The 15698-nt window shown below is 34.9% G+C and overlaps 1 protein-coding gene across 5 annotated transcripts in view; it reads left to right on the forward strand.

Annotated features, from left to right (window-relative positions):
* Window positions 1-15698, forward strand: part of MYO16 (myosin XVI) — a 379293-nt gene that overhangs the window by 290956 nt on the left and 72639 nt on the right. For all 5 annotated transcript variants that reach the window (XM_071566752.1, XM_071566844.1, XM_071566927.1 and 2 more), the window contains 3 exons: window positions 2093-2268; window positions 6526-6606; window positions 6852-7057. In XM_071566752.1, coding sequence (XP_071422853.1) covers window positions 2093-2268; window positions 6526-6606; window positions 6852-7057 — 463 coding nt within the window. The remainder of the gene's footprint in view (window positions 1-2092; window positions 2269-6525; window positions 6607-6851; window positions 7058-15698) is intronic.

The following is a 15698-nucleotide window of genomic DNA, read 5'->3' on the forward strand; positions in this document are numbered from 1 at the left end:
TAAATGCCTTTCCATGTGTATGTTGTATAATTATTGTTTGTAATAATAATGCAAACATGTATTAACTAATGATTCATAAGTGGATTAATAAAAACCTATATCATTTCCCCCTTCTGTGAAGAAAAAGAAAACAATTTCCTTCCAGAAATGTGAGTAAAATGGTGTTATTTGTCTTCTCTTCAACCACTGCAGCGTCTTTCATTTAATATATTATCTACTTATATTTCTACAGAAGTCTTTTGAAGGTCATATTTGTCTTCCAAATTAGCCCTGCTTTTATAATATATTAGGGTATAGAAATTTTACTGTAAAATTAGCCAAACTCCCTAGTAAAACAATTGATGCATTTTAAAGGCAAACAGTGTGCATTCAAAATGAAGAAACGGAAGAAGTGATCTTGAATATACCCCTATTGATTGCAGTTTTAGAGACATTCCAGTTCTCACTACTTGGAATTTATATGATAACCTGCCAAAGAGTCTAAGAAGGTATGGCAACTTCCAGTGCATACTACAAGAAAGAGCATTCTTCATTCTCTTACATAGTCTCCTTTTGCACTTTCATTGCCATTTTGTGTAATCAGCTATGCAACTGTAAAATGGAGAATTGGATTGGACATAAAAGGTTTGATATGCTGAGAGTGAGTGTATATCCAACTGAGAAGTCATAATAGTAACAATTATAAGTAATGGAAAAATTCTGCGTGCAGAATATTTGCAAACATATAAGTCATTTAAGGGCTACATTCCTTCTTTTATAATTTCCTAAGTCTTAAAATCTATTGATTGTCAGTGGCATATTTCCTTTAGGGTCATTTCATAGGTTGTGTAGATGTATGACTTAAGTGCATGCTTTCTTTGACTTTTATTGAATTTAGTTTCCTTAATCAAAACTTTCTTTAGTTTTTATGCCTTTCCTAATCCTACTTATTATGTTTATCATATGGAGGTTGATGTCCACTGACTGTATTGAAATAATTTCCAGGATTTGCTTCAATGTCTTCCTCACAATTTTAATGTTCTTGTTAAGTAAGGAATAGTAATCTCCACAGAAAAAGAGAAACAAATCTATTGTATTTATGCATCTGGTAATATACATTTAGACAGTTAGTAAAGAGAAAACTGAAGATCTTTACTTGTTGTGCTAAATAATTATTTGTGATGCTTATCTCATTCACCTTTATGGTTTTTGTTTGTTTATTCATATGGTGGTTGTGATCATAATGCCAGTTTGCTCCTTCTTAAAAAAAAATGTAGCAAGAATTCAGGATGCGTAAGGATGTATCCCACAACAGGTTCTTAATGCTTATTGGGGTTGTGTAAGTTCAAGCAGCATGTAATTACCATGTTCATCTTAAAAAGCCTGTGACCATAATCCTATAAAGGATAATTTGACTGACATTAGAATAAAGTACTATCTGTTTTAAAGCTCAGATATTTTTGTGTTTAAAAACAGCTCTTGGAAGTCTGCTTATTTTTTATGAATATTAATTCGTATGGCATTGTCTTTTTCATGTAAACACTTTTAGGTGTGGTCTTGATGTAGAGAAACATGGACCCAATTTGTTAGAGTTATGTCCTTCACCTTGCATTTTGGTTTTGTTGGGTTTTTTAAATCTTTTATTATATTTTCTGTGTATGTAATTCTTTAGTGCAATAAGTGTCTATAACTTTTCTGTCAAGTGCCTTGATTGTTTCTAAATACTACGTGTTAGGAAACTAGTTGCAGAACTCACCTCTTGCATTGTTTTAACAGGTGGATAAATTGGGAGTCTGTAATTGAAAAAAAATCAGAGGTGATGATCAAATAAGTAATTAAGTTTAGACAGATCACAGTCTGAAAGGTTTTGATTCATGTCTTATTTTTGTTCAGCACAGAACCTAAATATGTTTAAAAATATTATTATTATCCTTAGATATTGAATGCTCATTGATAACTAATATAATACAATCATTTATCGGTTTGTCCATTTGTTTTAACATTACTGATTTAATTCTCTTTTACTGTATGTTAGTTTACTTCCAAATACTATATATATAATTTTCTAACTTCTCTTTTATCTTCATGCATTCCTTTCTTATTTTATTTCCAGCCAGTGAAAATGTAGTCATCAATCAATTGTTCCAGTCCAAACTGACACAAACTGGATCACTTGTTCCTCCATATCATTCCCTTAAAATCAAAGGATGTAAAGCAGCTTTGCTGAGTAAAAAAACATCTGTAGCCTGTGCAAGTGGAGAAGCAAAGAAATATATTGAGTTCAGCAAGGTAAGAATTTAGGACTCTTTCTGCTCTTTGCTCCTTGAAGATTTTTCTGTTATTTTGCCATTTCTGAAATCCTCTTGTTCTCTGCTTCCTTCTCTGTATTCATTAAACTAAAATAACTTAGTACTTAATATTAACACTAAACAGCAAAAGTGAGAACAGGTTCTAATTTAGCAACATTAATAATTATGGTTTGAGAATCTATTTCTTAGACTCTTTCAGCAGAAGGTTGGACAAGATGATGAGGTCCCCTCAAGCCTGAATCATTCCATGATTTCATGGTCCCAGGGCTTAGCAGTGAATATTACTGATTTTTTTACTATATAGGAACACTCCTTTCTTTTGTCTCCTTGACTGAGTTTATGATGAATAGTTGAGTAAATTAAGACATAAAAAGTGCAAAAATAAAACTTTAATGTCATTATTGTGTCAACCTGAGAATATTTGTGGTTTGCAAAAGACAATTTGTGTGGTTTTGTGTGAAGAGCAAGCCTTTACATTTTGGCAAACATTGTTATTTTAAATGGTCACTTATGTATAAATTTTCTGAGTCAATTTGAAATCAAATCAAACTCTCCATTTGTGGACTTGTCTCTTTTCCTGATAGCTGAACTAGCCAAAAAATATTAAAAAAAAAAGAAAAACCAAGCAAACAACAACAAACCACAACCAAAAACAAAAGAGGGGAGAGTAAGAGGGAAACTTTGGAGACTATCAGAAAATTAATTTTTCGTGTCACATGGAACATCTCTCTTTTGAAGAGAAATCATTTGATTTGGGAGTCCATTCCTGACAGAGCTTTGGAATTCCTCCTTCTTCCAGAAAAGAAGCAAGCAGTTCACATAATGCATTAGCTGCCTTGCCAGGCTTCTTGAATCTTTGAATCTATTTTTGGCTTACAGCTGCATAAAATTGATTCTGTCATGGAATTAAGGAGCCTGCTCTCATGTGTCATTATGGAAGGCTTTATGCAAGTACATCCATAGAATAGCAATGAGACTTTCCCCTTGCTGTTTGCAGCGTAATTCCTGACTACTGTTCTTGTCAGTAATCTCAGTGGAAAAACTTAAGTTGAAATGAGTGGTGTTGGTTTACCACTATATTTAGCAAATAGATGAGGCATTACAAGGTGCCTTTAATTGCCTTTCCACTATAGTAACAGCTTCCTAGAGGAAGCTTCCTAAGGATGTGAAGAAGATCTTAGTCCCATATATGGGAGGAAGTATGAAAAGCACATCCAAGTTAGAAGCCTAATCAAGGCAGGCAAAACACTGCACAGTTGGGATCTCTGAAATTATGCAGATTTTGACCTGTCCAGAATAGCTTTTAACCTGGAGTTACTCTCTTGAGAGATAGAAGGCGTACTCAGTTCCTTTGGAAAGCCTGATAATTTAAGTCAGAAATTTGAAATTGAGTGAGAATGCTCTAAATCTCTAGGTATTAGTTGGAAGGTGGGAAGAACTTCATCCTTCATCTGCCCAGAGAGACAAGGATGGCTTGGCTTCTCAAAGGTAGGCTTTGAGAAGAGCTATGCAGGTGAGACAGAACACCACTTAGTTTGTAGATACTAAATAGGCCTCGTTTGAGTAAAGCAGTGTGCTGCCCTGCAGGACTAAAGCAGAACTTTAGGGATCTAAACTGTTTCAGCAGCAAAAAAGAGACACCTGTTAGTTTGGAATAGGCACTCAATGCAGGAGCTGAAAGTAGGTAAGTGCTTAAAATCTTCTGTGGATCTGCCATGCATTTGTAACTGTGCTGTCCCAAATAATTCCTTCTCTTTTCCATTATATTCTTGAAAATCCACTGTGATGAACTGGAGAAATGTTGTGTTTGTTATTTTATTGTAATTGGAAATGCAATTTAAGGCTTTTTTGTTATCAGCTTAGAATTAAAATTATTATATGTTGGAAAATCACAACTCCTGCATTTTTATTGCAGTTTATCCTGAGGATAAAGGCAACAAAGGCAGGGGGGAGGGGGAGGGGAGGGAGGGAGGAGGGAGAGGGGGGAAGAAAGGAGAGGGGTTGCAGGAGGAACATTAAGGCAAAAGTTATCAACCATTTGAAATTCAAGCTACAATGCACATCATACTATAGTCAATGAGAAACATAAAATGGAAGGTACTCATATTGCTGTATATGGGCAGTCCTCTACACTGTATAGACGAAAGAGACATTTTCAAAGGTCAAATAGGAGTTTGTTGTGTTTCCCCTTCCCTTTCAGCTTGTCACTACAATTCTAGCTAATTACTAGGTTATATAATTATGAATTCTCTATGTATGTATCTACCCGTTTACCTTTCCATAAATTACTTTTTCCTTGATTTTGAGAATGCTGTCACAAGTAGGGACAGTCTATCTCTTCAAACTGACAACTCTAGCATGGTAGGATCCTAAGACAGACATGAACAGATCTACTAGTTGGCCAGAATTATGGTGTACATAAGGAGTCATAGAAATTTGGGAATGTATGTCTTTGTGACTTATAAAGACCATGTTCCCTTTTCAAATAAAATGTATCTTCATTGATACTCTCACAGCTCTTGCTCACATCAGCTCTTGCTCCCTTGTGTTTCTGTAATCACTTCCTAGTGCATAGTTTGGCCCTGTTGTCTCCCCCTCACTTGCTTTGGAAGAGTGAGGGTGTTTCAGAGTTCATACAGCAGAAGTCTTTAGAGATTTTTTAGGAGGAGGTTTTAGCTTCTTAACAGAGTTTACAAATTTACATAGATGTGGGAGTTTTTTCTGTAGATTAGAGGTACAAATATTCCAATGTAAAGCTGTATATTAAAGTGTAATACGGGATTACAGTTTTGGTCATGTAGTCTTTTTCCTTTGTCCATAGCTGAAGATTGAAGATGTCCAAGTTCAGAGAGTTTGAATTAAACTAATTTTTGGTCTTCACCCAGTTTCCTTTTTTTTCTCTCCCTCATTCCAAGGCAAATATTTCTTTCCCATGCAACACAGTGTGTAACACAGGACAGCAGGCAGGAACTTTAGCATCTAAGGTGTTGTTCCTGGGTCTCCCAACAACTCAGGAACCATCTTGAACTAGTGACTTTATCTGTTGAGCAAAAGGAGTGGCCGTATTATCTGCAAGGTGGAAAAAATTCTATTCTAATTATATTCCTCAACTATTTTGTAAACTTTAACTGATAAGTGTCATTGGCATGCTAATGGTCCTTCTTATTGAGAAGACCTGGAACAAGCAGATCTCTTTTGCTTTCTAGTTTTGCACTTGGGGATGAATTTGCCTTTAGAATCTTATTGCATTTGGTAAGCGACTTTTGAAATAAAAAAGAGCTCCAAAGTTTAGCATGGTGAGTAGAGAATTGCTTGCACTGCAATATTTTTAATGGCACTTGGCTTGAGTGAACCTGGCTGAAGAAAATGTATACTTTTTTGATAAAACTGGAAAAAGGAGTAAGCCAGAACATACTGACTCAACAGAAAAGGATTTTTATGGGGAAAGTGGATGAAAAAGGTGATGGAAAAGTCAGAGGTGGAAAGGCTGTCATTGATGCAGAGTCTTAAATGTAAAAAACTTCGTCAAATCCTGGAAAGTAATAATTTTGTTAGCCTCTCTGTAGAAAACATGAAAAAAGCTTCTAAATTCTAGGATGACTTTTAGGATAATTATTTTCATTTTAGTCTCAAAGATAGGAAGTAGAACAGTGAAAAATAAATTTATTCTTCACTCCCAATTCCGATGTATAGGATAACATTGGTTCTAATGAGATACAAAGTTGTTGATAATTTATGTCTGTAACGGGTGAAGATGTGTTAAACAAAAAAAAAGAAAAAAGCTTGACTGCATTCACATGTCCAAGAAGAAATGAGAAGACATTTTTAAAATATTACTGTTTTGCAATCAAGAATTTTTTTTAACTTATCTGTACTCTTACATTAACTCACTTAAATATCTGCCAAAGACATAAGTCCCCTTTTCAGAGAGTTACAGAATTATGCTGCTTATAGGCAGCCTGTATGGGTTACTAACTGCATAAGTCTTGCTTCTACAATAGAGCTCCAGATCATATTAATTTGCTCAATATTTTGTAAAAGGTATTTTATCTTTCCAATGGTATACTGCTGCTTTTGACCTGAAAACTTTCTTTCCACTCTTGGATCTGAAACTCAAACGTTGTCTATGGCATAGTGTTTGTATAAATGTTTACATTTATTTATGTAACAATGAAAATGAAGGTGTACTGCCCATTGTGAGATAAAAATATTGTGTGTGTGCTTTTTTCATCCTCAGCTTTTGAAAAAGAAAGGAACATCCTCATTTCTTCAGAGACTGGAACGAGGGGGCCCAACCACTGTGGCAATGCAGCTCAGGGTCAGTGAACATCTTATGGACAAAAATTTACAAAAAACACCCCAGATATATTTAGGCAGGATTAGATTCTTCCACTCTACAGATTGCAGTAGAAAAAAGAAAAATCATATGTTTGAGAAAGTCACTTGCATGACCAGGTCAACTCTTTCGAGAAAATGATGTTAAAAAGTTAGGAAGAGTATACATGTTGTGCCTTTGCTGCACAAGAATGGTTGCTAATTGGGTTTTGTTTTTTTTACCTACAGAAATCACTTGCAGATATTATTGGGAAGCTGCAGAATTGCACACCCCATTCTGTTCATTGTATAAAGCCTAATAACTCCAAGCTGCCTGATACTTTTGACAATTTTTATGTGTCTGCTCAACTGCAGTATATTGGTGTCCTAGAAATGGTCAAAGTCATACGCCATGGGTATCCAATACGTCTCTCTTTCACAGACTTCTTGTCAAGGTAAATTCTTTCAAGTTTCATAAAACCTTTTTTATTTACCTGCAGTACAAAGCTTTCTGTCCTGTTCTGGTAGTACTTGATATGTTGTTTTACTGATGAGTATTTCAGACTTCAGAGAAAGTCTTGTCTTCCAGCAGGGTGTATAGGCTTGTTATGTTTTAATGAAAGGAATCATGAACTTTGTAGCAATATATTTATAAATATTATCAACAGAATGTATTACATTTTTAGAATATGATGTCATGAAAGAGATATATTTTTTATCGTTCATTCTAGTTATAGGATTTAAAAAATATTGCCTATTGTCTGAAGGTAATTAAAAAGCAGCAGAAGAAATAACCTTTCAGGTTTCTAGGTATAGGTGTCATGGGTTCATTATTTCTATATCATAAGGTGAGATTTATTTATTCATTGTGATGAGTTACTAATGCTCATACCACGACTCTAGTTTTATTATTGTCGTTAGAAATCAGTGAAATACTGAATTGATATGAAAAGACAAAAAGATACATGGCAATGCTTCTGTCTGAAGGCAGATTCTATTTTCCCATTCCTTATTCAGTAGTGGGTTTTTAGATCACTTACATTCTCAAATGTTTCAGGAAAGACAGAAGACTGTCTTGTCAAAGAGATGTTTGTTTAGCAGCCTCATGCACTCAACACAAGTTCCTTCCCTCTGCATGTTCTACTTCTTGACCGATATATCAAGCAGTCGTGATTTGGGCTTTGTATTATTTTACTTCTGAAAAAGAGTATGGGAATATCAGCTGCTTAAACACAAGTTTCAGTTGCCTTGTTGGAAAGAGTGGTGGATGCTAAATTACTGCTTGGGCATAATATTTTTCTGTCTGTAAATATTCAAAAACTGCAGGAGTATAGGAGTTTGTAATCCCACGGCTTTCAAAAGTGAGCCATTTATCTACTACAACAATATTCATCCTCTGGTGTGAATTGAGAAATGCAGGCTGGTTGAGGAGAAGATGCAGATAATGAGAGAGTTGGAAAATAATGCTGCTTTCATGTTCAGAATTGGTGTGGACAATCTCTATATAGCTTTTTCTGTATTATTGGATTGGACCTTCAAGGTCCTCTTACATGAGCGCAAAGCCACAATCTCTCTACTGTTCCTGGCAGAGATTTGGTCCTTGTTACCCAGCTTTTTTCATTATAATTCCCAGATATAGCTTGGGAACTAGCAGAGGCCTGGGATCATCCCTTATGGGCAGTATGGAGGTAGCTGCTCTATTTTGGAGAGTAGAGCAACCATGTGTACAAAGCTACTTTTATCCCATTGGTTTCAGTGCCAGAGAATGGTATTATGTGTGTTCACTCTAATATTATAGACGTCAGTATGGCATGTGTCCTTTTTGGAGAAATCTTGTTTTAAAATATTAGTAAAAGAATGCTTGAAGATTTAAATATAATTTCAATCTTTTTTGTCCACACCTTCAATTACATCCCATAGAAAAATTTTACCTAAAAGTCTAGATGACATCTGTTGCCTCACAATAAATATTTATTTGCAATAATGACAGTAAAACAAGAATAGCAAAAAAAAAAAAACAAAACCAACAAAACAGAATAAAAAACAAACCAACAATATGTCAGAAACATTTATGCAGTTATTCTAAAGTATTCTAGTTTTTCTATTTGCATATTTAACCCTTTACTCCACAATAAATTATCTTTACAGGTTCGTGACATTTTTACATATTTACACCAGGTCATAACAATTTTATTATTATACATAAAATGAATTAAACAGTGATGGGGCTAGCATCTATGAACACTACATGTTTTTAAATTTGTATGCAAATAGAAATATGGTGCTCTTGGCCCAGCAGTATTGAAAAAGACAATCAGCATTGTGAGGCTTTTTCTAGTAGCCATTCCTGTCACACACGCCAAAACGTACCTTGCTTTCTACAGTAGAACATGTGAATTCTTCACTTTAGTGACCATGGCCAGCTATCTTTCATGTTCACATTCAGTGTATTTGGATAATTCTTTTCATTAATCTAAAAGTGTGGCTTATTTTTCTGCTATTGGCTGAAAAGTATGAAATTTTTAAGCAGAAAAGATTGCAGTTCAAAAGTACCATCACTTCCTAATGCTGTATGTTTTTTTCAACCACTAAACTACAGGGAAGAAAGAAATACTGAATTCAGAGAATATGAATTAGCTTTGCAGAAAGATTTTTTGTGATGCATCTCTATATTGCCTGGGTAATTGGACAGGATATTTTTGGAAACCAGATGATTAGTTTTGGCGATTTTTTTTTTTTGTTAACTGGATCAGTTTTCTTCAGTGCTCAGCCCAACTCTGGTCTTGTCTTACTATTCATTGATTGGAATGAGAAATTATTTTATCAGATTTCCATATAGGCTTATAGACCTGAAGTTGGTAGTTTTTTACCTTTCAAATTTTTATTTCCATTGCTGTCAAACTGGTATTTCTAGTATTCTAAAGAGAACTTGTGGCCCAGATCCCAACTTGAATTCCCAAAAAATAGTGATTTGCTATCCTCCCTCACCCTCCCTGCAGTTTTTGTGCATTTATCTTTAGGGTCTTCCATATCATAAAGGTGATGTGGTCAGAGTTAAAAATAATAATTAATTTTAAAACTAAATCCCCCCTTCTTATTTTTTTTTTCTCCTGGATAGTAAAAGACAGAATGTTTGAATTAGGGGCCTTTGTGGCAAAGGGATAGAATATTGGAAAACCTGGATATTCCGTCAGTAATCGCACAGTACCATTTCTTTCTTAAATGGATGAATTTGAATTAATTTCTACTCATGTATAATTAGGGATTATTATGACTTTAACATATATTTATGAGTTGCATTTGAACTCCTACAATGGTTAAAGAAAGACAGTAATTAAGGAAAAGTCATATTTTGCAAGAGCACATTTTCCTGGGCTGTAAAGCCTAATCATTACTTCTCTTGCTATCCTTTTGGATTTACTGGTTCTAGTTCTGTATTATCAAAGTAAAAATTGACAGGTGGGAGGTGAACCCCTCAGTCACCAAAGTTTGTTGTTCAGAAATTGTGAAAATTCTTATTCTTAAGTGGAAGCTGTGACACTTACTCTCAAGGAATATATAATAAAAATAAGGTCAGATGCTAATAAATCCTGTAAGAACAGGTAGCACAAATATAATTAAGAAATTATATATGTTATTTCAGCAGATTTGCCAACTCCAGGTGCAGTGTTTCTGATGAATTTGCCTGCAGTGTTGGCTTGATTTCTAAAGCTTTTTTAGTAGAGAGGCAGAGATCAGTTTTTATGTTATCTTAAAAACAGAACCCCACAAGTAACATGTATTTTAGACTCCTGGAAAGGTTTGCCCATATATTTTGCTTAATATCTTCAGAATTTTTCTCAGTGGACTAGATTTTTAAATTGTACCTCTGCTTTTAAGTCAATGCCATGGCACAAACAATTTTTTGAAGAGCTTAAAGTTTCCAATTTGCAGCCCAAATTGTACACATAGGTAAAGTACTCTCAAATATCCTTTTGTCTGGAAGAAAGAAAACTGTAAGATAGCCACAGCAGTAGGAATTGTTTGCAGATGGCTCTTTATTTCCAGTATTAATTTTGATATCTTATTTAAAATGAGGATAACTCCACACGAGATATACAAAAACAGTTTAGTATGAACATAGTAATTTATTACGTTTTTGGTACTCAGTCCATGGCAAAAAAGTTAAGTAACTGTCTACGCTCTGTTGGCAGAGCAGAACAATAGGGCTCAGAAACTCCCGGGCACAAAGACAGCGTCATTGTACAAGCTTAATATCTAGAACCTAATCATTTTACATCGATTAATAAAAGTGATGCTGGTTGACTTTTGTGTCATACATTTCACATTGTGCTCAAGGAAGACATGGAAAAGCAATTTTGAATATAAATTTTTAAAAACAATTATAGTGATCAAGGACCCATTTAGAGTAATGAGGTGAGCTCAGCAAAGTATGAGAATGCAGCTGTTCAGACATGTTCAGGTAAAAATGAGTCAGTAAGATGCTCTGATTCACTCACTCTGAAAAATTTTATTTTGGTACTATCGTCCTCTACAAACACTCCTCTTACATTAATGTTCTGTAAATTGAATAAAAGATGTTAAAATATGTAAATTGCCACACATAAACTTTACTAAAAATAAGGAAAGGGTTAACATTCTGGTGAATTTTTGTTTTAAAGTAACTTCAAATGGTTGCAAAACATCCATTTTAAAAGGAAATATTAGGAAGGAAGATATGGAACACAGTAAAAATGGATTCTTATGGTAATCATAGCAGTGAGGGTGAAACAAGTATATTCAAAGACTTCTAATTACAGGTTTTTCTCTGATTTCAGTATAAAGTTCTTAGATTAATTTATTCTTTGAAGTTACACTGAGTTGCAGATCCTGAAATCTGCACTTCCAGTCAGGGCGGCATTCATTGATAGCAAAATACTCTAATAGTGGTCTTTATATCCAAACTGGCTTCAGAGCACTAAATTGTTACTAACTCCTTCAGACAATTCACTTTGCTTCGAGGTCATCCTGAAGAGATATCTTTTCCCTCAGAAAAGTTTGTTCTTGCTGATGTAATTGCTTTGTCAAATAATCTGACCTTTTCCAACTACTATAAAGCCATTATTAGTAGCTCTTGTAATCTTTTGATCAAATTTGTACGATTAGCTGACAATGCCTTGCACAGATATGTTGTTTATGTTTGTGATTCTTGTGTGGGACTCACCACTGCATATCGAAACTCCCTTTGTCCAGAAGCATTCTAGTCTTCACTTCTTTTATCTTTCTTTTCTCTCTCCCTTTTTTCCTCTTGAAAGCAGGGAAGTTATAATACATAATTTGTGAATTAAAAAAGTCAACAGAACATTTCAGTCTCATGAGCATGTTAGGCAAGGGATTAGCAAGAATGATGTACTGAGTAGATTGCAAAGTGATAAGTCATCATTAAAGTGTCCCTTTTAGCTTTTTTGTCTGCTATGCAGTATCAGTAGTCTTCTCATAGAGTAGTACTTTGATGTGTGCCATGTTACCTTAAATCCTTGCCAGGAGAGCAAGGAGTAATCTTACAGGTATTTGAAACAACAGTGTTTCATTAAAGTAGATGTAATTATATCAATTTATATCAAATGGCAACCTCACCATACTGTAGTTCATTGTGTGAGACCTAGAGCTGGACGTGATATTTCTGATGAAAGGTAATAATTTTTGTTTGTCAGAATGCAAGAAAAGGGAGTAAATAGAGTATTTTAAAGTCATTAGTTTTGAGGCCACTTTAAAACGAATTCATAAACATGGTAATGACTAATTTCCTGTGAAGAATGAAGATCATTCACAAAGTTTAAAAAACATGATTTTTGAAATGACTTTGTCACTTTTGGTATTTATTATATGATTTGGGATAAAAAGAACCTTTACTATCACCTCATTCCAAACCCCTGACTTGGGCAGGGACACCTCCCACTAGACCAGGTTACTCAGAGTCCTATCCTACCTGGCCTTGAACACTTTAAGAAATGGGGCTTCCACAACCTTTTGTAGTGCTTCAACCTCACAATAAAGATTTCTTCCTTATATCTCATCTAAACTTGCCTTCTTTTAGTTTAAAGCCATTCCTCCTGGTCCTATCACTACATGGCCTTGCCACAAATCCTTTTCTGGATTTACAATAGGCCACCATTAGGTACTGGAAGGCTACAATAAGGTCACTCCAGAGCCTTTTCCTTCAAGGATGAACAGACCCAGCTCTCTGAGCCTGACTTCATAAGAGAAGTGCTCAGGACCCCTTTGTGGTCCTCTTTGGGACTTACTCCAATGGGTTGATATTCTTCTTATATTGGGGACCCCAGAGCTGGATGCAGCACTCCAGGTGGAGTCTCAACAGAGTAGAGGGGCAGAATCACCTCCCTCAACCTGATGGTCACGCTTCTTTTCATGCAGCCCAGGATATGATTGGCCTTCTGGGCTGCAAGTGCACATTGCTGGGTCGTGTCCAGCTGCTCATCCACCCTCAATAAAGCACTTTGATAAAGAAGTGTCATTTAGTTAACACCAGCTGGCAGCTCACCCCCATATGGCTCATTCCTTCCTTTGTGAAGTGAGGGAGAGAATTAGCAGAGAAAAAGTTAGAAAACTCATAGGGTGAAATAATGACAATTGATTAGGTAAAGCAAAAACTGTGAAAAATGAATATTCCTTATTCATCAGACAGGTATTCAGCCATCTTCAGGAAAGTTATTTAATCATGTGTATTAAGTCACTTGCGAAGACAAACACCATCACTCTGAATGTCCCCTCTTCTTTCTACTTCAAGCTTTTTTTTTTCTTTTTCCCTTTTGCCAATGTTTCTGATAGAGGGACCCAGTTTAGGATCATGTACAGCATTCTTAGAGTTACTCTAAATTACTAATCCCTCACCCAGCTTGCGTATAGTGATTGATTATACTGTGAGAGATGACCAGAACCAGAATGCTCTGACATTCTCCCTGACAAGCCTAAAATTGGTTTAAACCACCCTGGGGAATTGCTGAGGTGTAACTAGGCATTTGGGACTGTCTTGAAAGCTATAGACCGTTTCAAATCTACTTGTACAATGATAGTGATAGTTACTGGGCTATTCATATTACGAAAAACCTAAACAGCTTTTTACACATAGTCTGACTGTAGATAGACTGTTCTGTTTTACACCCTTTGAAGTTGCTTCTTTGTATCTATTTAGCTTTTTGCTCCATTTTACCCCTTAAGTCCTTTTTAATATTTGAAAGACAAGAAATGTGCTAGATAATTTCATATGCCTAGCGTGAGTTGCCTAATTAGCCAGGACTTAATTTATAGGGTATAGAGAAAAGTGATCATTTTTAGGATGTGGTTCAACTGACTTGTTTTAGGTTTATCCATTTTTGCACACATTTCAAAGACTTGGTGTAGCTCCTATCTATTTCAAGAGAAAGAATTAATGCTTTGAAACAGGCTCAAACAAAATCAGAGAACAATATTTAGGAGTTGCAACAGAGACAGCTTTTGAAATTACATCATGATATCATCAGTTCTCTAGCCCACAGAATTAGTATTGTACATGAAAAATATCAGTCCTTGTTTTAATGCCACAAAGTTTGGGCTGTGAGAATGACAAAGGTGCTGGTGTTTCAGAGACTTACCAACAGAGCACAAATAACTGACTATAAAAACAAAGTTTCTTTTTTGACTGGAGTTTTTAGTGGTAGGTCAGATATCTAGCTTTATTTAGAAGGCATCTAGCTATATTTTGAAGGCAAAAATAAATATCAGCATTGTTTTCTGAGCATCTTCAGAGTTTTATAACATTACCCTCACTTGCTAAGGCGATTACAAATGGGTGTAAACTGTTGAAGTCAATTGAGTTATTCATGTCTGTGTTATACTTAGAATTCTACAAGATTGACTAGAAAAGGAGTCCCTTGAGCAGGGAGATGTAATTAGGTCATAAAATAGCCAGATACAGTGAGATAAAGATGACATGGTCAGTTAAGTTTGGTAGTTCCTAACTTTCAAATGTTTGGTGTGCAATCTGAATAATCTTCCAGCATTAGTTATATTATATTTAGTATAAAATGCATAAAAGTTAGTTAGTGAAGCTTCTTACAGAGAGTTTATTGCTTTTTGCAATAGGGAATGTCCTGGCTTTTAGGCTGTTTCAATGAGAATCAAAAGTAGGTGCATACAATTATATTAATTTTCTTTTTCAATCATAAATCTGTTTGGCACACACAAGCATAATTTTGGCTGAACTGTTTCAGCAATTCTAGTGGTTTTCTTTATTCTAACTTAAGGAAGGATCTGGTAATTTTTAAAATGTTTATTTCATTTCCAGAGTTAAGCACTGCGGCTAATAACATTAAATTATTTCAGAACCTTGAGGTTTCAACAAAAATAATTATTGAGTACTTCAAAATTTTATGACATCAGATGATGATAATGGAAGTAGATTTACATACAGTAGTAAGAAGCTCAATTAAATGCTTGACATAGAAATAAATCTGTTAAAATATTATAAACTACTACTATCTTCACTAATCCTTACACAATGCAACTCTTTTAAGGAAATGCCTATTAAATTCTTGACCTCTTAAATTAGTGCAAACAGCATATATTTAAAAGAAATGTTTTAATGAAGTAAGTATGCAACACATTAGTTTATGCCAAGTGGCACCATGCAGGAAGTCTGAATTATGAAATTAATGTAAAAATTGTCATACAGATAGATTACTTTTACTGTATAGATTTAAAATAATTCCTTTGTATTTATTGCTTAATTAAATATAATTGCCTGCTTTCACTGCCTAGAAAAATATTTGTTACTCTCAAGTGCTGCTTTTTGTGCTCACAGCACTTGCATAGATGCCGTCCAGCTGCCCCACACTCAAAAAAACTGTGACCCTGCTACTGGTTTTTCTTTCTGTGGCACTGCAGCTGTTAAATTCTTTCCACTCAACTCAGATATTCATGGCACACTTCTTCTCCTCATCTTGATATTCTTTACAACCATTTAATCTTCAGCAGAAGAACCTGGAATGACACTTCCTAAAGCTAGACTTCCTAGTCAGGCTGAATAATAGTAGTCAGTTAATACTGGTGACATCTGAG

This window comes from Pithys albifrons, chromosome 1, assembly GCF_047495875.1.
Source record: "Pithys albifrons albifrons isolate INPA30051 chromosome 1, PitAlb_v1, whole genome shotgun sequence".
Classification (NCBI taxonomy): domain Eukaryota; kingdom Metazoa; phylum Chordata; class Aves; order Passeriformes; family Thamnophilidae; genus Pithys; species Pithys albifrons.